Source organism: Meriones unguiculatus, chromosome 2 (assembly GCF_030254825.1).
Source record: "Meriones unguiculatus strain TT.TT164.6M chromosome 2, Bangor_MerUng_6.1, whole genome shotgun sequence".
Taxonomy (NCBI): domain Eukaryota; kingdom Metazoa; phylum Chordata; class Mammalia; order Rodentia; family Muridae; genus Meriones; species Meriones unguiculatus.
Genome location: NC_083350.1, coordinates 106,993,445 through 107,016,415, shown reverse-complemented (window position 1 = coordinate 107,016,415; position 22,971 = coordinate 106,993,445). Strand labels below are relative to the sequence as shown.

The window sequence follows — 22,971 nt, the reverse complement described above, 5'->3', positions numbered from 1 at the left end:
TATTAAAATGGCCACCACTTGGTTTTCCTTCTCTGAAATAGAAATTGCTCAGAAAGTTTAAGCCACAGACTACAGAAAAATAGGCGCCTCCTGTGAAAAATCTTTGACTTCAGACAAGTTTCGAATTTATGTAACTGATAGTATTTTACTGCACTGTAGCACAATTGCTGCACATAAATCATGCTGACTTGAAGTGGAGTGGGACTGAGAGTAGCCGAACTGGGGTTGACAACTGGATTTTTGTGAACGAGAAGGTTGTATAGAACCTTCAAGAACCCTCACACTGAGCTGAGGGCCTACCGAGAAGTTCAAGAACATCAACACCCGCACTAGCACAGTCTGTAATGCTTCCCTAGACGACAAGTTTCTGAAGAGCTAGGAATGAACCCTTGCAGCTTGGACCTCCAGCACAGACACGTCAGTGCCTGCTCGCAGGGCCAGACTGTAGCTTCTGCGAAGCTGAAGCTCTGCAACAGATGGGGAAGGGTGCACAAGGAGACGGAGGGCCAGGGCTGCAGCTCCAGGGCTGTCAGCTACTAGCTTCAGCTCCAAATCACTGCAGTTCTCATGTAGATAAAAGCATTACTCATTTTCAATGTTTGTAGCACTATTAAATAATTCATGTAAAGACATGGAAAAATATTGTATAGGCATTATGTATTCTTATTACTATTATTATCATATATGCGCCTTAGCACATTTACTGAGGCCAAAACAGTTTAAGCATGTACTTCAGCTAGAATTAAAATATAGAATTGGTAGACAGGCAATTATATTTTTGCCCTCAGTGGTAATGTTTTTAACCTTATTAGCAGATTAAGGTAAAAACCTGATCTAAGATTTGAAGATTTATATGACTACAACAGAATTTTCAACAATGAATCATAGTCAGGCCATTATAAAATATTTACTTAAATGAAAGGACTGTTCTGTCCTGCTAGGTAACATATAGAATTTCATATGCAATTTATAGATTATGGTGATATTCAAGTGGCCATTTGGCAGTTGAAAGCAAACAAGATGTTTATTTTATTAATAATTTTGATGTAAGTGCTTTCTCTTCTAATATTCTGTAAGTCTAGAATAACTGTGAGACCCTAGTCTCACAAAGCTTATCATCATCCCTTAGAAGGCTTTCTGGTTTTCTCATTAAATATGCAAAAGAGGAATAGACAGTGCCATGCAAATGTAATAGTTTTTTTTGTTTTTTTTTTTTTCCTGGGACAGTACAATATACTTCTCTCACGGCAGGGAGACACGGTTGACATGAAATACTAGTACTAAAGTATATAGGCTTCTATGAAGTATGAAGACACCCATGTAAAAACTGGGTCCCAACAACATGGAAAGACACTGTTCTCATGCTTAATTTTAATCAGGATGGAGGGCTTCAGCTCCATGTCTGTCAGTAGACCAGGTGAGACACAGGGAGGTGTCCACACAGCAAGGCTTCTGTACTCCATGCGGTCTTTCACGCAGAAAGATGGATGCTCAAGCAGTTTGGCTGTCACCCTTCTGTCTATGTAAGGATTAGTAGTAATTTACACATATAGCAGAAAGAGCAGAGATCTGAGGTTCCTTACCTTCCTTTAGGCTGGCAAGCCAGTGGGCTTTGCAAGGGCCAAACAATTTTATGTAGAAGATTAAGAAAACATAGTAAGTACATACCATGTTTATCTTTCAGACCTAGAAAGGTGAACATGGTATGTACTCACTTATTAAGTGGACAGCAGTTAGAAAGTACAGGATAACTATGCTACAATCCACAGACCCAAAGAAGCTCAAGGAAGACCCAGAAGGGATCTCACTGAGAAGGGGAAAGAGAATAGATATTGAGGGGGTTGATGGATGGAGGGAACCTGCTGAGGGAGGGAGGGGGGATGGGAGCAGGAGGAATCAAGGGGAGGAGGACTGAGGAAGAGAGTACTAAGATAGAAAGAACTAGTGGGGCGGGCATCTCTGGGACAAGCTAGAGACTTAGGACAATGGAAACTCTCAGGAACCTATGAGGGTGACCCTAGCTAAGTCTCCTAGCAACAGGCAATATGGAGCCTGAACCAGCCATCTTCTATAACCAGAAAAGACTTCCAGTGGATGGAAAACCTTAGACCCATAATTTGTCCTGCCAATATGATTATGCAGGAGTAAAGATGGAGCAGAAACTAAGGTCAAGGACACTACAAGAAAACATACAGAACCAACTAACATGGGCCAATAGGAGCTCACAGAGACTGAACCACCAAACCAAGCATACATGGGACAGACGTAGGCTCTCTGCACATAGGGAACAGTGGTGCAGCTTGGTTTTCATGTAGGACTCGTAACAGCAGGAGCAGAAGCTGTCTCTGACTCTGTTGCCTGCCTTGGGATCTCTTTTCCCTACTGGGCTGCCTTGCCCAGCCACAATAGCAGAAGATGCACCTAGTCCTATTACAACTTGATATGCCAAGACAGGCTGATACCCATGGAAGGCTTGCCCTTTTCTGTGGAGAGAGGGAGAACAGGAGGCCAGCAGGGAGGGAAGCTTCATTTGGTATGTAAAATAAATTAATTAGTTAAAAAAAAGAAAACACAGCAATATATAAAGCATAGGGAATCTATACTGCTCAAAACCCAAAAATAAAATACTCATGGCTACTAAAAAGAAGAGAAGTTACTTCAATACTATGATAAAAAATAATTTTTTATTTTCATTAAATTCTGAACACAGAATGTTTTCATTTTAAAATTATTTTTGAAGTAATGTAAATGCACTTTTCTAAAGTTTTGACAGAAAACCTTTTTCAAATTTTTAAAATTAATTAATTAATTTTTTATTCACTTTACATCCGGTGGTAGCCCCATCCCTTCTCCCCTCCCTGTCCCACTTTCCTTCCTCCTTCCTACCCCCCTCACCTATTCCTTAGAAAAGGGGAGCTTCCTTTCCCATCCACCCCAGCTCATCAGGCTGCATTAGGACTGAGCTGGTCCTCTTCCCCTGTGGCCTGGCAAGGCAGTGCTGGCAGGGGAAAGTGATCTAAAAGCTGGCAAGTGAGTCCTTGTCCGATGCAGTCCCCACTTCCCTTACTATAGAACCTGCATGAATCCTAAGATGCCATCTGCTGCACCTTTGTAGCGAGCCTAGGTCCAGTTCATGCACGGTCCTTGGTTGATGCTTCAGTTTGACAGGAAACTTAACCCACAGAATTAAGTATTTTAAAGCATAATTTATCATAAGTAGGCACAGTATTTCTCTCCTGATCTAAGGTTTAAATTTTAAATTAAGCAGTTTTTTTTCTTTCTGCAAGGGATATATATATATATATATTTATTAACTGAAGAATTTAAATATAACTTGATATCCAATGATTTTTATAATGCTAAAAATAAGCTTTGTATAAAAAAAAAATCATATTTTGCTTTTTTGTGAGCTTATTTTTAAAATGAGGTGATTGGCTGTTTATACAAAGAATCCTTTTACTTCTCTGGCACAGCATCTGGAGGTGTTTTACAAAGGTCAATCACATGAGTACCTCCAGGTGATTTAAACGGCATACCCAAGGCCAACTTTCCTGGGGCCATACAAAATGTTCAGGCTTGCTCTCTGCATTCACACAGTGCAACTGTCCCCTCATTCCATAATGAAAAGGCAGCTTTTGATAGGAATAAGTGCACATGAGAAAAGTACAGCCAGGAGTGTCTTCACACAGTCTGGGTCATCCTGACCGCACCACACAAAGAAGCCTGGCTGGTTTCAGAGCTCTCAACGGAAGAGTCAGAGCAAGCGACTCAGTCAGCTTGTTGACACTGTGAAGTCTAGCTCTCTAAATGACCGGAAGTGATAGTAAATCACAGAGCAGATGGCTTGACAGCACAATGTCAGAAAAGACCACTCAGCTGGAGACCTGTAGCTTTCCTACACGTCACCTGGCTGAGTGCCATGTAACACTCATGCTAAGTGCTAAGTGACAGGGCCAGGGACTTCTTCACCCTGACCACACCCAGACAAGTCATAGAAATAAAGTCCAAGAAAAAGCCACCAAGGACCGAAAAAACAGCTTTTTTAACACAAGAAAAGGACACTCAAGAAACACGCACACGCACGCACGCGCGCGCACACACACACACACACACACACACGCACACACATACTTATTTTGTATGAATATATGACCATAAGAGGCCAACAAATACATTTAATAACTAACAACTGAGGAAAAAATTACATTCTTGGGCTGGAGAGATGACTCAGTGGTTAAAAGCACTGGCTGCTTCTCCAGAGGACCTAGGTTTGATTTCCAGCATCCACAGGGCACTCCCAAACATCTGTCACTCCAGTTCCAAGGGATCTGCTGCCCTCTTCTAGCCTCTGCAGGCACTGAATGCACATAGTGCACAGTCATGCAGGCAAAACACCCATACACACAAAATAAGAATAAATCATTATTTTTAAAAATATACATTCTTTTGTTCAAAGAACAAAAGGAAAAATGAGGGCTAAGCTCTGTGGTAGATCTCTCGTAGCATGTATGAGTCCTTGTTGGAGCCCCAGCATCAAATGCACACAGGCAGGCAGGCAGGCACAAAATGATGGAATAGTAAAAACATTTAACAAAGCATAGCGGTTTAATGTTCATGTGATTATCCAAAAGGATAAAAATTACAGACAAGAATTAAAAGTTAATACTGTCAATAAGAAACAACACCAGAAATTCCCAAGTATGGATGAATTAGACCAAATTTAAGAAACAATCTCCTAGGTATGGAGAACACGTATAAGTCCCAGCACTTGGGGATCAGGAATTCAAGGCCAGTCTGAGATAGTGCTGAGTCCCCTATTTCAAAACCAGCAAAGAAAGCAAAACCACCCCGAGCTTAGGGTGTGTATACTTCAAATGAGAGCAGCAAGAAGGCCCAAGAAAAACCAAGAGTGATGAAAACAAAGCTAAGAAAGTGATTGAGTGGGGAATAGAGAGTGGATTGGAGTGTCTCAGGCTACTGTGCAAATTAAGTCTCAGCAGTGTGTGCTGGATGCAGAAGCCTGTGACCTGAACACTTGGCAAGCAGCAACAGGCAGCAACTCTTAATGTTCATGGTTATCCTCCACTACAGTTCAAGGCCAGTCTAAGCTACGGTCTCAGAAACCAAAACAAGAAAACATAAGAAAGCAAAATAAATACTCTAAAACTCAAAGTCTGTAATGAAAGAAGAGCAATCTCAAATGCGCAGGAAAACAGTGATTTCTGGTGTTAGCTCTTGGGACAGAAATAGACTTAAAAACAGAATCATACAAGACAGACTTACAGCCTAACACGAGGTAATGACTCAGCAAAATAAATTTTTCTTTGAAGGGAAAAAACTTAAATTGATATCAACAAATGCTTTCTGTTAAACTGATAAGACTCCAACAGTGGCTCATGCCTGTAATCCTGGTACTTGGGACACTGAAGCAGGAGGATTGTTCTTGAGTTCAGGGCCAATACAGTACATAAAGTGAGAATCCAATGAACCACTCCCAGAAAGATAAGCTATTTTCACTTAGGAAGTAAGTGTGTGTGTGTGTGTGTGTGTGTGTGTGTGTGTATGTAGCCAGAGGACAACTTGTGGTAGTTAGGTTCTCTTTCCACCATGTGGCATCTGTGGATTGAAGTTAGGCCATGTCAGGCTTAGTGTGGCAAGTGTCTTTATTGCAGGCTTGTAAGGTAAATGTGTGTGTGTGTGCATGCAAGCACTAAAATGGCTCAATTATTATATTTAGTGATAAATATTTTCTTTAAATGTTCATGGGTGGGTTTGTTTGTTTGGCTACAAAAGAATTCCGGAAAGCTGCTTCAATTGCTGTTATAAAAATGCTTGCCTTTTAATCCTAGTCTTTCCTTAAAAGTAACTGGTTAGGAAACAAGTTAAGACTCTGCAGCCTTAGACTTGATTTCCCATTTTTATTGCTGTCAAGATAATTTTTAGCTTTATTTCCGAGCCTTCAAAAAGTGAACCTAAGAGCTGTTGACCTCAGCACACACTACCGTACACCCATGCTTTTATTTTATTAGTGGAAACAACAGACTTCCTCAGAGTGTTGTTATTTTGGGGGCAGGACTAAGTTTTATATAACTCAGTCTAATTTGAAGGAGCTGGTTTACTAACAGCCCTACAATGACCACGAAGTGTAGGATCATGCGCACAGCATACTCACTTCAACAGTGCCCTTGTTATCTTGGTGGGCATGTGGGGACCGTGGATAGATGTCAAGAAGGTGTGGCGAGGACTCAAAGTGCAACCTTTTCAGGTTTCTTCTAGGATCTTTACAGTGTAACTGAGTGAAGTTAGTTTTCCACAGCAAGACCTACAGAGAATCAATGGCATTAGTACTTAAAGACTTGCATATAAACAACAGAGCTGATTTTAAAAAGTCAAAGAGGCAGAACTGCCCTGAACAGTCAGAACAGCTGTGCGTAGAGATACACATGCCTGTCACTGCTCTTTATTATTTCCGGCAGGGAGGAGAGTTAGCATCTGAATTGCCTTTGTGCCCAACTTAAAATCCCTATGTTGAGCTGGATGAGGCAGACATGCAGCTGGGAGGCAGAGGCAGGTGGATCATTGTAGGTTTGAAGCTAGCCTGGTCTATATAGTGAGTTCTAGGCCAGTCAGTGATACAGAGTGAGACCCTGTCTTAAAAATACTGCCCTCAAACCCAAACTAAACCAAACCAAACAAAATTCTTAGGTAGGCAATATTTTATAAACTCAAAACATTTCTCCCTGCCCCTCACCAAAAACCCCACACCATGTTTTTGACTTGCCCATTGATTTTATAACTTTTGGTCATCTCTTGTATATGTACATTTGCTGCAGCAAAGACCTAGATTTATATCCTCAGGAGGTTCAATATTTGAAGAAACAAGATGTACAGCAAAATCTTAGGCAGTAACTCAGGTGAAAGAACGCTGAAACTGGGCATGCAGTAAATGTCTACTAAATGTATTATTTACGATAAATATACCAAGAGAAAATACCTGCAGAATTCTTGTGCCTGTTCAACTGGATCTATTTCAGTTATGTGACAGCACTAACTTAACCTAAAATCCCACTGACAATCATCTCAACAGACACAAACCAGCTAGTAATAAGCATCCTAGTAAGGGCATAAGGTCTGTCCATAAATCAAAGATGTACAGACCTGCGTATCTGCACCGCCTGATGCAAACAGCTCTCCATCCTTCGAAAACGAAACAGTAAAGACAGGTCCCTAAAAGACAAAAGGAGGTAAAGGAAAAAAGTATTGAGAGCTGTTTCCTCATGGCCAACAGGACTGAGTACCACCTTTGCTTTTTACACACTGACTAGTGTATGATGGATACCAAGTAGCTAAAAATGGTGGCTGGGTACAAATAAAGAACTGCCCCAAGTATGTGAGAACACAAGTAAGTGATAAGAGGCAAAAGAATAGAATGGCCTTTAAAAAAAAAAAAAGCTTGCATATGCATAAGCTGTTAGAATTTCTGTCAAGCCTTTTCTAGCTTTCTGGTTTGTATTTAACCAATTACTAATAAAAACTGAACAACGTGATGGGACTGAGGCTACATAAAATTTCCCAACCATAACAGACTCACTGAGAGCTCTCTTCTGAAGCAGGCTACAGGCAGCCACTAAAAGTTTAAGAGCAGGACACAGGGGGAGAGCTGTGAGTAATAACCAATCAGCATCCCAACCACGAGGATGAGCAACTAGAATACCACAGAACAGCTGGAGGCCACTGGGGAAGTTGCTGACATTTTCTGAGAGACAAGAGGACTCAAAATTAAATGATTCCTGAGAAGTTGGATATCTCTACTTTGGGACCAAGGTACATAATCTCTCAGTCCACCAGGACAAAGGAATTATTTTAATATACACTTAAAGAATATACCAAATTTTGGAGAAAACATTTTGCTTTATTTAAGTATACTCAGTGTTATGCTTTGAATATAAAATGTCCCCATAGGCTTTTCTATTTGAACATGTAATCCCAAGCTGGTGATACTGTCAACAAAGGCATGGAATCTTCAGGAGTGGAGAGAGTACATCACTGTGGTGTGCTTCCCACTTTTATAACCTGGTCCCACTCCCTGTCCTCCCCGCCACGCTTTCTCTCAGCTTCCAGACGGCCAATGCAGTATGACAGGCTGGCCTCATGCTCCTCTGGATGACTCCCTGGCACACTGTGCCCCTTCTAGAACCGTAATGGGAATAAGCCTTTTCTCACATCAGCTGCTTCTCAGGATTTCTTATCACAGCAACAGTCACCCTGCCACAGAGTTCAGCTGTTGCAGCTTCATAAACACCTTTATCTCCAGATGAGAAACGTCATCTGTGTGCAGTGTTTTTCTCCTAAATGTGGTTCTACCATTGTCCTAATTATGTAGTATTACTTTATAGATATCTCAACCCTTGGCCATTGTTGACTGATTGTATTTATTTGCCTTAAACTTGTGTGTCTGCACAAAGCTGGATCTGCTTTGCCCTAACCCTGTCATAAAACAAAAGAGCAGAGCAGGAAATTGGGTAGGGCAGATGAGGCAGAGTGAAGCCTTATCTTTTAGACCATGAAGCCCACTCTATTTTGAGATATGAGAGCTTGTACTCACCTAAAAGAAAATACCCAGTGAACAAAGCAAAAAACAAGTACTTTATTCTAAAAAGCTTACAAATTTGTATATTTACCCACAAGAGAAGACTAGTTTACAGACTTAAAATGTATCAATCTCTTTTCCTTTAGTTCTAAAACAACTGAGAAGTAAGACAAAAGAATAAGGAATAGTAGAACCAAAATATCAGCTTTGTCTCCAGTAAGTTTGTTAAAAAAGACTATGGTGCATCTGGCAGGCAAACTGGTGTTCTAGAGATAGTATCTGGAATGAACCAGGCATGATGGCCTAGTGATAGGCAACACTGGATGCTCAGATGTAGCCAATTGGCAGCTCAGTTTCTACGCAGATCTTTGAGTGAGGTGACCAGGGGCTGCCTCTATCATGAACTCAGCTGACTCCTGTGTGATCACTCGCCCTTGATGATGCTGCCTTGCCAGGCCACTAAGAAAAAGGTTCTAAGCAGTCCTGATGAGACTTGACAAGCTTTGAGCAGATGGCAATGGTGGAGAACTCCTCCTTTCAGTGGTCTAGGGGAAGGGGATGAGGGGAAGAGGGAGGGAGGTTAGGACTGGGGAAGTTGACGGAGGGGGCTTCAATTGGGATATATAATGAATAAATTGTGAAAAAAACTAAAATAAATAAAATAAAAAGAATTAGCGAGGGAAACACCAAAGGCAGGCTCATGGCTGAGGGCAGGGAGAAGAAGGTGTCAGGCTCTGATTGCTAAATTTCTTTGGAACTCACCAATCAGATGGATGGAAGGAAGGATGGGGAGAGGCGTGAGAGCTGAGTATGGGAGCTAGGGAACCAGTAGTCATATGAGGGGAGAGACAAGAAGTATCCACCTCCATCTAAGCAGGTTAGCCAGTGCTACTGAAAGAGCAATAGTAGTTACTTTTTTTTCTCACGTATTTTATTCACTTTACATCCTTGCAGCCCTTTCCCTCCTCCCCTCCCAGTTTTACTCTCTCCCTCCCCATTCCCATCTCCCTTTTTCCTCAAAAAAGGGGAGCTCCCATGCACCCCAGCTCATCAAGTTGCATCAGGACTGAACATGTCCTTTTCCCCTGTGGCCCATCAAACCAGTCTTGCCAGGGGAAAGTGATCTAAAACCTGCAAGTGAGTCCCTGTCTGATGCAGTCCCCACTTTCTTTAGTAGAGGACCCACTTGAAGCCTAACCTGCCCATCTGCTTACATCTTTGTAGGGGGTGTAGGTCCTTAGTTTATGCTTCAATGTCAGCAAAACTCTCTGTTCACTGCTTAGTTGGGTCTGTTGTTTTTCTGTGGAGCTCCTGCCTCTGGGTCCTTTTCTCGTTCTTTCCACTATTCTCCAAAACTTACTATGCCTCGACCAACAACATCTGGCTGTGAGTCTCAGAATCTGTTTTGAAGCTGCTGGGTAGAGTCTCTAAGAGAGTGACTCTGACACGCTCTTGTCTGTGAGCTTAGCAGAATATCCTTCATAGTGTCAGGGGTCGGCACTCTTGATAGGGTGGGTCTTTGGTTGGGTCAGGCATCAGTTGGACATTCCCTCAGTCTCTGCTCTATCTGTTCTGTCTTTATCCCTGCACATCTCGTAGGCAGGGTAAATTTTGGGTTGAGGTTTTTGTGGGTGGGTTGGTGTTTCCCGCCCTTTACTAGAAGACTAGTCTAGTCAGATGGTGTCCTCTTCAGTCTCTGTGGTCTCTGCCTCTAGGAGTCTCTGCTTGAGTCCTCTCATATCTTCCCAGGAGCCTACCTTGATAGGTCTCCAGCTTGTCACAGAGATATTCCCACCCTAGTAGTAATTACTTAATGAATGAATGAATTTACTTAATGAATGAATGAATTGGTTTTCAAGAACAACAATAAATATTATTTTTAAGAAGATTAAAAACTTAGAAGTAAAAATAATCAAATTATAGGAGTAGCAGCAAATGTACATTACTACTAAAAGAAACAATAAAGGCATATAGTAAAGGGGACCAGAACTTAAAGTGTACCTCATTTGGGAAACAGAAATCTTAGTACTGATACCGTATGTCCTTGAAGTGTGTATATGAGTCTTCCCTCTAGAAGATCCAGAATCTTAAGTGTTCCATCAGAAGAGGCAGTGACGAGGCTGTTACCCAAAGGATGGAATGACAGACAGTTCACACCGCCGCTGTGAACTAATTTGTAGAAAAGAAACACAAAAATCCAGAAAACAATGGCTTATGTAAGAGATCTTTAACATCATAACTGTAATTTGATATATTATAATTGACCATCTTTATGATCTTGCTAATTTTTTTTTCAGAGAATGGTTCTTAAGTTTGAACATGTCCTTTGATTATCAGCAGCTTTATTGTGAAAATAAGAATCAGTCCGAGGCAGTACCTCTAAAACAGCAAAATTACTGTAGCTCACTGAAGCGGGTTAAATATTCTGACATCACGTGGCATTAGGCCTCCAGTTAACAAGGCAGAATAACTTCAGAAACGAGGCTACATCACGTAATGAAAATCTTATTAGACACACAGCTATAAAGTATTTGGCTATATTACGAAAATAATTACTAGTAGATCATTATCAGCTCATACAAATCCTCTAATTTAGCCTTAAATTAAATTTGAAAAGCATTTGGGGGCTTGGGACTAAGGAGTGGTGAGTGCGGAGGCGTTTGTGAAGGGGAGTCTTGTTCCCAAGTATGAGGAGTCACTGTGGACACCATCCTTTCCAATAGGAGGCAGTATTAACACAATGATCAAAAAGTATGGTTTTTTTTATTTGTGTGTGTGTTTTTTTTTTAAATATACTATGTTGTCCCAAAGTCTTAAGTTGGTTCTCTCAATTTTTCTATGTTTAAAATGAAAGAACTAGTGATATCTATTAAGAATAGTGCAAGGGTTTACTAAGTTCTCTTTTACACAGAAATCATGGACTACATGAAACAAGTGGTAGATATTATTTTCATGTGCAACAACAATGTGGTTTTAATATGCATCTAATATTACCCAAGAAAACCATTCCCATCTCTTTCAGCTTTAGTACAGCCACCCAGAAGGAAGTGATTTCCTCTAAGTCAGTTATTCCCATTCATTTGGGCTCTCATTATCTTACATTACTGATTTTCACAGTATAAACAACCAGCACTCGAAAACTCCCATAGTAATTTTTTGTTTGTTTGTTTGTTTACAATCTCCAAGTCAGTTTTAAAGTCCCTTTAAAAAGATAGACAGGATTGGGGGTGGGGGGCAGACATGACACCAGACCTCTATCTAGTCCTCTTTCTGGTGTGGTCTCACTGACTAAATCTCACCCTGCTTTTCAGCATTCTTCCTCTCCTTAATTGGCATTATGGGGCTGTGTGGCCAAGCCAAGCTTTTAGGAGCTGCCAGAGCCAACACTTGTGCCCTAAACTCTCTGCTTACAATTTATCAAGCTGAACCAGGACCAAAGAAGCCTCTTGTCATCAGCCACTCAAGCAAGCCATGCCTGGATGGAGAGGGAAGATTGGTGGGTCTACAGGGCTGCTGAAATATGTTTTATTCTCGGTACCTTTCTTATCTCTCCACGTTGGCTATGTTCCTCTGCTTTCTATTTGGATTTGGTGAGGTGGAGGAAAGAGTACTGAGTACTTCCAGCCCTGAGTACTGACCTTTAAGCTCTTCCAATCAGTGCACCTGAGCCCTGCTCTTTCTTCTCCCTCTCAGCTTGGAGACTCTGTTGAGCTGTTTGGGTTCTTTCTGGACTTGTCTGAATTCTGAGGTTCCTTGTCTTCCAAGCCACTATGGAGTCTCTAAACAATCTGGAGATTTGCCAGTATGACAGAGACGGCTGTGTCCTGTGACTGTGTCGGCAGCTAGTAGGGAAGGGGTGTAAGGTACACAGAAAAGCTGCGGTGCTTGAGATACCTTACTGGAGCTTGTACAACCGCGGGATATGAAGTTTGTGCTTTCTTGGAACTCTGAGAGAGTATTCTCACTTGTCTTTTGTAACTTTGGTGGGTTATCTAAGATCCCGCTATGAATCATGTAAACTGTTTTTGTCTGCCTTATCATCTTTACTCTATGTTAGAGTCTATGATGTATGGTTTAATGGACATTGAAAATTGGATGGCTACTGCAACAGTCTATTTAGAAATTTATTGAATAGAAAAAACAAATGCTTGATTCTGGCCCACTCTTAATGGGGTGTCAGGCCACATGCTGTGCTAAGGTCTCATAGGGAACCACAAAGCCCTTTATTTGCTTGGAAGGACCCCAACATTCAACCAGAGCTGTTCACTTTGAACTCCTTGGTGTGGGGGCTTTCTGAGACATGTCAGAAGGGATAGCTGGCCCACTGTGACACTGTCAGAATGAATCACTATTAAACATCACTTCAAACTGGCCCAAAACTTTTGGCGAATATCTATACTTGCTTTGACTACCAAGGTGAGCTTCCAGTCAAAAGATGATTAAACAGGGACAAAACTTTACCCGACTTTGGTTTCCTGAATATGAGTGGCAAGCCTGTGGCAACTTCTGCACCAAAACAAACCAAAAAAGGCCACACATTAAAACTGCTGTTCTTGGAATGTCTAATTTGAAATGTGTAAACCAGCGTGCTTTTGTGGTGATTTCTGGACTACAAAAATATATAGGAGCTGTTGCCTTGTCTGTGTGTCATCTTTTTCCCCATATTCATTTCTCTACTTTGCTGCCATTTTGTTGTTAAGAAAGAAAAAGAAAGAAAGAAAGAAAGAAATCTTTTTAAGGTGTTTTTTTAGCAAGGCCTAGCTGACATGCAGACATGCAGAGTTAAATGTAGAGGTTGGGACTGGAGGGAGAAGGAGGAGGAAAGTTCATTTAATACCAAGCTGATGGTGCTTGCCTAGATAAGGCTTAAAAGAGGCATTTAAAGATTGGTTATGTAGGCAGGTGATCTTAATTTGTATCATTCTGTCAAACTCAATTGAATCCATCTCTCATTTGCAGTCCATTTAAGCTATTAACAAATGTGTTTTATAAATTGCCAATGTTCAGAGAAATAGATGAAAATTGCTTTCATCTAGATGAAGATTCTTTTTTTTATGTCTGAATATTATTTATTTATCTATTTTTTAAATTTTTTATTTAACTTATATTAATTACACTTTATTCCTTTTGTATCCCCCCATAAGCCCCTCCCTCCTCCCCTCCCGGTCCCACCCTCCCCCCCTTTCTGCATGTCTGCCTCTCCCCAAGTCCACTGATAGGGGAGGTCCTTCTCTCCTTCTTTCTGATCTTTTTTTTTTCTTCTAGATGAAGATTCTTGAATCTTTACTGAGAGTCAGATTATTTAGAGTTAAAAATTTTAATTAATATATGGAATTCTATATCCAGGAAATACAAAAGACTTTAAGCCTATAGATGAAAATCTATTAAAAGGCATAGGTATTTTATTCTATTAAAAAGTAATTTTGGGGCTGTAGACGTAGTAGAGCTGCAAGGCCCTCAGTTTAATTCTTAGTACTTAAAAAATCCAATTACCTAACTTCAAAAAGCTTTTGGAAAAGGTGTTTCAAAACATAAATTTATCTAAACGATTTTCTAAGGTCAAAAGTTAATGCACTGTTTTAAGAACAGAACCAAATTCTCTGTATCTAAAGCAACAAGACTTAAAATAAACCACTATTGTTCTGTTCTTAGTAACATTTACAAGAAAGAACTGGCGAGGAGGACAAAGCTGCATTTCATTGAGATCACTGTGCTTTCTGGTGACCTTAAGGTTTCTTGAATACTAAAAACTGTCTTAACAAACCCAAGGTTCTCGTAAGTATCTGTTACAGTTAAAAGCCTTCAAAGCGATTGCTTTACAAACTACCATCTAAAAGCAATTCTATTATATTACATTTAGTATCTTATATGTCTGGAAATGGATAGGGTACATGTCAGATTTTCACCAATATGTGAAAAATGCAGACTTAAAAACATGCTTCTTTAAATAATAATCTGTTTGGCTTGTGCAAGTAAGCATTTTGGGTTTTGATATATGAAATGCACATTGACAACAGAAGATAAGTGTGTCACTAGCACTGAGCTTCTGTGGGGGCTGCTCTGATGCTTGTACTTTGATGCTAATTACTAGCCCTCGGATCTGGTTACTGCCCTATCCTTGTATAAACCTGCCTAAGACAGTATTCCTGATTGGTTAATAAAAAAGGCCTGTACCTGGGCAGGATGGAAGGAGGTGGGTGTGGCCAAGGATCCTGGGCTTTGGGAAACAGGAGAACCACAGGAGGGGAGGAGAAACAGAAAGGGAGAAGGAGAAACCCATGATGGGGTAGGAGAAAAGGAACCACATGGGCAGACAGGACTCCAACAGTGGCATGAAAAGGAGTGATTCTGATGAAGGATAAGCAAGCATTTACGGAATTATGGACAAGAAGCAGCCCAATTAGGAATGGTTAAGGTGGATGGCATTGGGTTGGGGATGGGAGGTAGATGGGGAGGTTACTGAGATGGTGTAGGTGGAATACCTGCCCAGCCCAAGGTAAGTAAGGAATTATAAAATCTAACAGGTGCCTGTGTCTTACTGATTGTGATAACTGGTTAAATAATACTGCCGTAATAATCATACAGTAAATGACAAACATATTTAGCCTCACACCATTTTTTTATTTTCCACAACAGGCCTTAAATCTGTAAGCAATCTAAAACTCTTACTTTCTGCCTATAGATTTGTTATCTTACTAAGTCAAGAATTCTAAATTTTTGCTTCAAAAGAAGATTATAAACTTATAATCATGAAATGGGTGGCTGTGATGCAAGTGGTTATTGGCTCCTTGGTATGTGGAATGTATTTATGTTCCTTGAATATATAAGCTTTCTAGAATGTACTATTTTAAATATTTATTTTTTATATTAATTACAGTTTATTCACTTTGTATCCCAGCTGTAGACTGCTCACTCATTCTCTCCCAATCCCACCCTCCCTACCTCATCTCCTTCCCATGCCCCTCTCCAAGTCCACTGATAGGGGAGGTCCTCCTCCCCTTCCATCTGACCCCAGCTTATCAGGTCTCATCAGGACTGGCTGCATTGTCCTCCTCTGTGGCCTGGAAAGGCTGTTCCCTGCTCAGGGGAAGATGATCAAAGAGCCAGCCACTGAGTTCATGTGAGAGACATTCCCTGTTCCCCTTACTAGGGTAGCCACTTGGATACTGAGGTGCCAAGGGCTACATCTGAGCAGGGGTTCTAGGTTATCTCCATACATGGTCCTTGGTTGTGTATCAGTCTCAGAAAAGACCCCTGGGACCAGAATTTTTGGTTCTGTTGCTCTCCTTGTGGAGCTCCAGACCCTCCAGGTCTTACCATCTCCCTCTTCTTTCATAAGATTCCCTGCACTCTGCCCAAAATGTGGTTATGAGTATCAGCATCTGCTTTGATACACTCCTGGGTAGAATCTTTCAGAGGCCCTCTGTAGTAGGCTCCTGTCCTTTTTCCTGTTTTCTCTTTATTCCAATGTCCATCCTATTTGTCTTTCTGAGTGAGGATTGATCATCTTACCCAGGGTCCTCCTTCTTGCTTAGCTTCTTTAGTGTATAGATTTTAGTATGATTATCCTACTACTTATAAGTGAGTATATACCGTGTGTGTCTTTCTGCTTCTAGGATACCTCACTCAGGATGATCTTTTTAGATCCCACCATTTGCCTGAAAATTTCATGATTTCCTTGTTTTTAATTGCTGAGTGTGTAAATATACCAAATTTCTGTATTTATTCCTCAACTGAGGGACATCTGGGTTGTTTCCAGCTTCTGGCTATTATGAATAAAGCTGCTATGAACACGGTTGAGTAAATGTCCTTGTTATGTACTTGAGCAAAATTTGGGTATATGCCTAGGAGTGGGATAGCTGGATTTTGAGGAAACACTATTCCTAATTGTCTAAGAAAGGCGTCAGATTGATTTCCAAAATGGTTGTACAAGTTAACATTCCCACCAGCAATGGAGGAGGGTTCCCCTTTCTCCACATCTTCTCCAGCATGCATGGTCACTTGAATTTTTGATCTTAGCCATTCTGATGTATGTGAGGTGAAATCTTAGGGTTGTTTTGATTTGCATTTCCCTGATGACTAAGGACATTGTGCATTTCTTTAAGTGTTTCTCTGTCAATCTATATTCCTCTACAAAGAATTCTAAACCTGAACAATATCTACTCAGCAACCCAGCCATACAGAGGATACTAGAAGGGAAACTCCAATCTAACAAAAACAACTACACCCAAGAAAACATAGGATATAGATAATTTCACAACAAAAAATTAAAAGAAAACAAGCAATGAAACACAGTAACACCACCAACTCCACAATAAAAGAAAATAATATTCAGTGGTCACTATTATCTATCAACATCAATGGACTCAACTCTCCAATAAAAAGACACAGACTAACAGAATGGTTGCAGAAACAGGATCCAACATTCTGCTGCATCCAAGAAACACACCTCTGCAACAAAGATAAACACTACCTCAGAGTAAAGGGCTGGAAAAATGTTTTTCAAGCAAATGGACCCAGAAACAAGTGGGGATAGCTATCCTAATATCTAATAAAATAGACTTTCAACCAAAATTAATCAAAAAATATGAGGAAGGGCACTTCATTCTCATCAAAGGAAAAATCCTCCAGGAGGATATCACGTTCTGAATATCTATGCCCCAAATACAAGAGCACCTATATTTGTAAATGAAACATTATTAAAGCTGAAATCATACTTTTTTATTTTTATTTTTTTAATTTATTATTTTTTAAGACAGGGATTCTCTGGGTAGCCTCGGCTGTCCTGGAATTCCTCTATAGAACTGGCTGGTCTCAAACTCACAGAGACCTGCCTGCCTCTTCCTTCCTAGTGCTGGGATTAAAGGCGTGTGACCCCCAAAGCTTAGACTACAAATCTTAAGGGCACACTCTGCTACACTGATGTTCTCCTAACCTGAACTGTGTGTATGTCCTTTAGTTGCGTGTAGCAGGCCAGTCTTTCTTTACTACTCTCCATATTATTGTTTTGAAAGACAATTTTCCCTGAACCATGGCTCATCATTTTGGCTAGAATGGCTACTCACCAAGAGCTTGGGTCTCCTATCTCTGCCCACACAGAACTGGGGTTATGTGTATTGTTGCACATGGCTTTTACAAGTTTTGGGGATTTGAACTCAGGTCCTCACGTTTTGCATAGCAAGCACTTTACCCACTTAGCCATCTCCACTACCCACTCTAAAATTGTTAGTGGTACCAATTTTTCCCAGGCTTGTATTCATGAGTTCCCAATTGTTCCTTGCCTTTCATTTCTATGCAGTTAACTAGAATGTCTCACTTTATATCCTTCAAGCAGCAGAGTAAGTCCTAGTAATTTCCTAGTAATTAAAAGCACGGACGATGGGCATCTAAGGGGCACATTTCCAAACAAGTCCTTTTACTGTAATTAGAAAATGCTTGTTTTTTCCCATAGAACAAAATTACTTGTCTGTATGTATTTTTCAGGGCTGTCCATTTGGTATTGGATAATCAATTGGTGTGCTCTTCTCTGGGAAAAAGACTACTTCTCCCAATGTCAGCATTCTTGGCTGCCTGCAGTTCTTATTTATTTATTTATTTATTTATTTATTTATTTACACCTCAAATGTAACCTCCTCCCTTGCCTCCTCCCTGTTTGCCTGCAGTTCTTTGTATAGGGTTGAGGCCTCCTGAGCTTTCCCTCTTTTCACATGAGCCTGTCTATTGGGGCTGTCCTTGCTCACATCACATTTAGGCTGCTATATTGGTGAGATACATGGGTGTAGCTTCTCTCATGTTTCTAGGAGACACAACCTCACAGCAAATTCCCTGTTTTTTTTAAGTCCTAGAAAAAAAAAAATCATTCCAGCCCCTCTTCTGCAATGATCCCTGAGTGATAGGTGGAAAAGCTGTGTTGTATACACACAAGTAACATTATACAGATTAAGCAGGTTGTATTTATGATTTTTAGGAACAAACATAGAGGCCATGAATCTGAAAGAGAGTGGGAAGTTGGGTGGGGTGGAGATTTCAGGGGAATGCTTGGATTTGGAGGCAGGAAAGAGAAAGAAGAAATAATGTAATTTTATATTATAAAAGAGATAAAATTAAATAGAACCTGTACATAAAAGTAGCCTGTTATTGTTAAATTATACCATTCTTTTAATGAAAACAAATTTAAATGTATTTCTGAGGAATTAGGATGGCTTGATGACCATACTGCTGTCAATCATAATATTGAATGCAATAAAATTACCAAGGCTGCTCCCTTTTTTAATAAAAAGATTTCTTTATTTTAAAAATGTATGTGTAAAGTGTTATGCTTGCATATATGTAAGGGTACTATGTGAATACCTGGTGGCTGCAGAGGCCAGAAGAGAATTCTAGGTCTCCTGGGACTGGAGTTTTGGGCAGTTGTGATGCCACTGGTCTTCTGCAAGATCAGCAAGCACTCTTAAGCACTGAGCCATAGTTAGAGCCTCAGTTTTTCACCTTGCAGAATTCTAAATGTGAGTAATCAAAGACTTTTTGTTCCCTCAGTTTCGATCCTTGTCTAAAGCACTTAGAATCAAACTTAAAAAAAAAAAGACCCCAGTATGTATTTATTTTTTGAAACCCATATTTCTTTAAATATTTGCTCTTGTTAGTAGTGATTTATATTTTTCTTATAAAATTTTGACTGTTGTCTGCTAATATTCTGTATAAATACAGCTTCTAACAAAATAATCTAAGTGATGTGAATGTGCTAGGATATCACCCACAGGACAAATAGAATTAAACTTAAGCCATGAATTCCTGCCATCTATGCTTATTTACTTGATTTTGGCCCCAAAGGGGAAGGATGACATTTAGGGAGTCTTCTTGACACTGGCTCCTTGTAGTATTTCATCTTTCCTCCCCTGACACAGGATCAGATCAGATCAATGGGAACACTGACTCATTACAGTGACTAGGGACAGTTAAGATAAATTACTACTAGATGATTAAGTAGCTATGCCTTCAGAGAAAATTGTTCATAGATAATGGGGGATGTCTTCAGAGTCAGAATAAAGTTATGATAGACATGGTGGTACATATCTTTAGTCCCAGCACAAGGGAGGGTAAAGCAAGGGGGTCATGATTGGGGCCAGTCTAGGCTACATATGAAGACCTCTCAAGATGAACAAAATTCACTTGTGTGATCTCTTCCAAAAGCAATTAAAGCGAAGGGATGACAGAGAAATGGTTGTTATGCATGGTTGTCTGGCAGCAACTCCCTTCTTCTAGAGTCCATACATATATTTTGGTTTTTTTAGAGGCAGGGTATCTCTGTGTAACTCTGACTGTCCTGGTACTAGATTTGTAGACCAGGATGGCCTTGAATCTGTCAGACATCCCCCAAGTGCTGGGATTAAAGGCTGCCCCACCACCACCTGGCTAGAGTTCAGTCTCAGCAGTCCATAATCCTCAGAGCCCTTAGCAGGGAAGGTGATTGCCGATAGAATTTACTTACATTTATTTCGGTTTTGGATCCTAGCATTTTTCTTTCTGTTGGGATCTCAACTTTTAGATGTAAGCACCTGGCTCATTTCACACAGATGCCTCAGTCATTACAGCTTGGTCTCTTCTCAAGCACTAGTTTATTACGGAGGCAAGAAAACCTACAAAGCCAGACTGGCCAGACACGCTAATTCCCTCAAGGTTGAGCAATATCTAAACACAAGGAAAGAACTGAAACAGTCACTTAGAAGCTGCTTTTGCTAAAATGCTGACTCCTTACTCGGGCCACAAGCAACTGAAAACAGGATGAAAGACTGGGATCTTTGCCCTCATTTTGTGTCTGTCTGTCTGTCTCCTTAACTATGGCTAAAAACACATATGCAAACAACACATGTCCTAAACCTGTAGTCACCTTGGATCCCTGGAAAAACAAAACCACTCACAACAGACTAATCCTCCAGATGAGAATATTTATCCAACAAAGGCAAGCTTCACAACAGGGCAAAAATGACCTGAATGTAGGAGCCAGATTCATCGCCCCAGCAATGCAATGAAAAGGACTTTCTCAGCCTCCTTTACAGAATGAGAGCTAAGGTGACGGCAGGGAAAGCCTGGCCAGGACCGCTTCAGTACACAAGTCCTTGCACCCACCCCTCCTCGGTTCTTCCTCTGCCCAAGGTCACACTCCACGGCAAACTTGGGGGAAACTGCTTTCACTCCCCCACAGGGCCACACTAAATACATTTGCTGTCTCTGCTTTTCACTGAAATGTAAACTAAAATAGAAACGGTTCTCCCTTTGTTGTCTTTTTTCCTTTGCTGCTGCTCAGCTACTCTACTACCTAGCCAGTGCAAGTGCAGCCTTAGAGCCCCATGTAGAGAGATAAACCAAACCACAGGCCTTTCCCAGAGAAAGTAATACTGAAACTTCTTTGTTACCTTGATAGTGCTGGAGTAATTTGTTCACTCTTATATCCCAGATTTTAACAGTGTGATCAGAGCCTGCTGAAGCTATGCATGTTCCAGTAGGGTTAAAGTCAACAAAATTTGCAAATCTAGGAAGAAAGAAGATGACGGCTTGACATTTCAATTTCTTTACCTACATTTTAAAGTTTAGATTACTTATAATATTTACTTAGCAAACAGATCCATATAAGTGTACAAAGGGAATGGACTTACCCTACAGAATCTGAGAAGTTATTAACACACTGCTTACTTGCAGTATCCCAGATTTTAACAGTTTTATCCTCACTACAGGACACGATCAATCTTTTATCAGGTGAGAATCTAGAAAGAGAAGATCCTACATGTGAGCAGCTTGGGACAATCACCACCACACACCTCCATCCCACACTCAGGTCAAGCTAAACAGGGGAGATACCAGAGGCCACTGACACCACAACACACAAACTACAGAGCAAAATTAACATTTGGCAACTGATATTTTTTTTCTTTTTTTGTTTTTCGAGACAGGGTTTCTCTGTGTAGCCTTGGCTGGCCTTGAACTCACAGAGATCGCCTGCCTCTGCCTTCCTGAGTGCTGGGATTAAAGACATGTGCCACAAGGGACCAACTTTGCAACTACGTATCACTATGACAAACACTGGAGATCCTTCAAAGACTACACATGTTATATAAACTAACCATGTTCCTTTTTTCTGTTTCTGTTTATAATAAGTAATTGATTTAGTTTTGTGGTTTTCCTGGAGATTTTTATTAATTCTGCACTTTGTCCAAATCAAATACCTCATATTTTTAAAAGTACTCTTATTTCTTGTTTTTTTTTTTCAACTTTTATTTTCTACCATTATCTATACAACTCAAGAGATTTAAAAAGACTTATCCCACCAAACTAGTAGTGGAGCTTTTGTTTAAAACAAAGACTGATGGTATGTGTTGAGAATCAAAATTTATGTGGCATCAAACAAGCAGAGTCTTCCTAGACTTAGACTGAAAGCAGTTCAAGTCACTCAGAATATGTATGTATGCATACATGTATGTATGTATGTACGCATGTATGCATGTATATATGTATGTATGTATCTATGTATGTATGTATTTATTTATCTAGACCAAGCCATAGTGGCACCTGCCTTTAATCCAGCAACTCAAGAGGCAGAGTAAGGTGGATCTCTGAGTTCCAGGCTAGCCTGGTCTAAAGTAAAGTGAGTTGCAGAACAGCCAAAGCTACCCAGAGAAACCTTGTCTCCAAAAAACACCAAAGACAGAGAGACAGACAGACAGACAGAGAGACAGACAGAAAGACATTGCAGACATCTTGTCTACCACTTGTACATGGTTTTCCCGTTTACTCTTTATTTGCAACAGTAACTGCCTTTAAAAGTCAGAAGAGCTGAAGTTCAGATAGTTAGGAAGCTACACACAGTTTTTTTACGAGTTACATTTTAGCAGGAACAAAGCCCAGAAAGTATAAAATTAGCCCACAGTGGATTTCATGTGTAGTTTCCCTGAAGTCCAGAGTCCAGATTGTTGACTTTTCAGTTCAGTGTGGAATATGATTAAAGGTTTTGTTTTCTCTGCACTCTTATTACTATTATTATTTAATTTTTGCCTACATGTATGTCTGTGTGAGGATGTTAGAAGTCCTGGAACTAGAGTTACAGACAGGTATGAGCTGCCATGTGGGTGCTGGGAGTCAAACCCGGGTCTTCTGGAAGAACAGACAATGCACTAAACTGCTGAGCCATCTTTCCAGCCTCCTAACTTATTCTTTTTTTTTTTTTTTGTGATTCAATTTTTTTAATTTTATTTTTCTAACTTATTCTTAAGAGAGACCTAGAAATGATTCTTCATGCCTGAAACTCTGAATCCTACACTTCTAAATTCACCATGTAAAAAAGTAAATAAACAAACAAACAGAAATGTTCTTAAGCTCTGTGTGAAGTA

General features: G+C 40.3%; 1 protein-coding gene across 5 annotated transcripts in view; it reads right to left on the bottom strand.

Moving 5' to 3' along the window:
- Positions 1 to 22,971, bottom strand: part of Poc1b (POC1 centriolar protein B) — a 135,404-nt gene that overhangs the window by 40,098 nt on the left and 72,335 nt on the right. For all 5 annotated transcript variants that reach the window (XM_060377958.1, XM_060377959.1, XM_021643205.2 and 2 more), the window contains 5 exons: positions 21,244 to 21,351; positions 21,004 to 21,119; positions 10,626 to 10,759; positions 7,159 to 7,227; positions 6,173 to 6,322 (listed from right to left, as the gene is read on the bottom strand). In XM_060377958.1, coding sequence (XP_060233941.1) covers positions 6,173 to 6,322; positions 7,159 to 7,227; positions 10,626 to 10,759; positions 21,004 to 21,119; positions 21,244 to 21,351 — 577 coding nt within the window. The remainder of the gene's footprint in view (positions 1 to 6,172; positions 6,323 to 7,158; positions 7,228 to 10,625; positions 10,760 to 21,003; positions 21,120 to 21,243; positions 21,352 to 22,971) is intronic.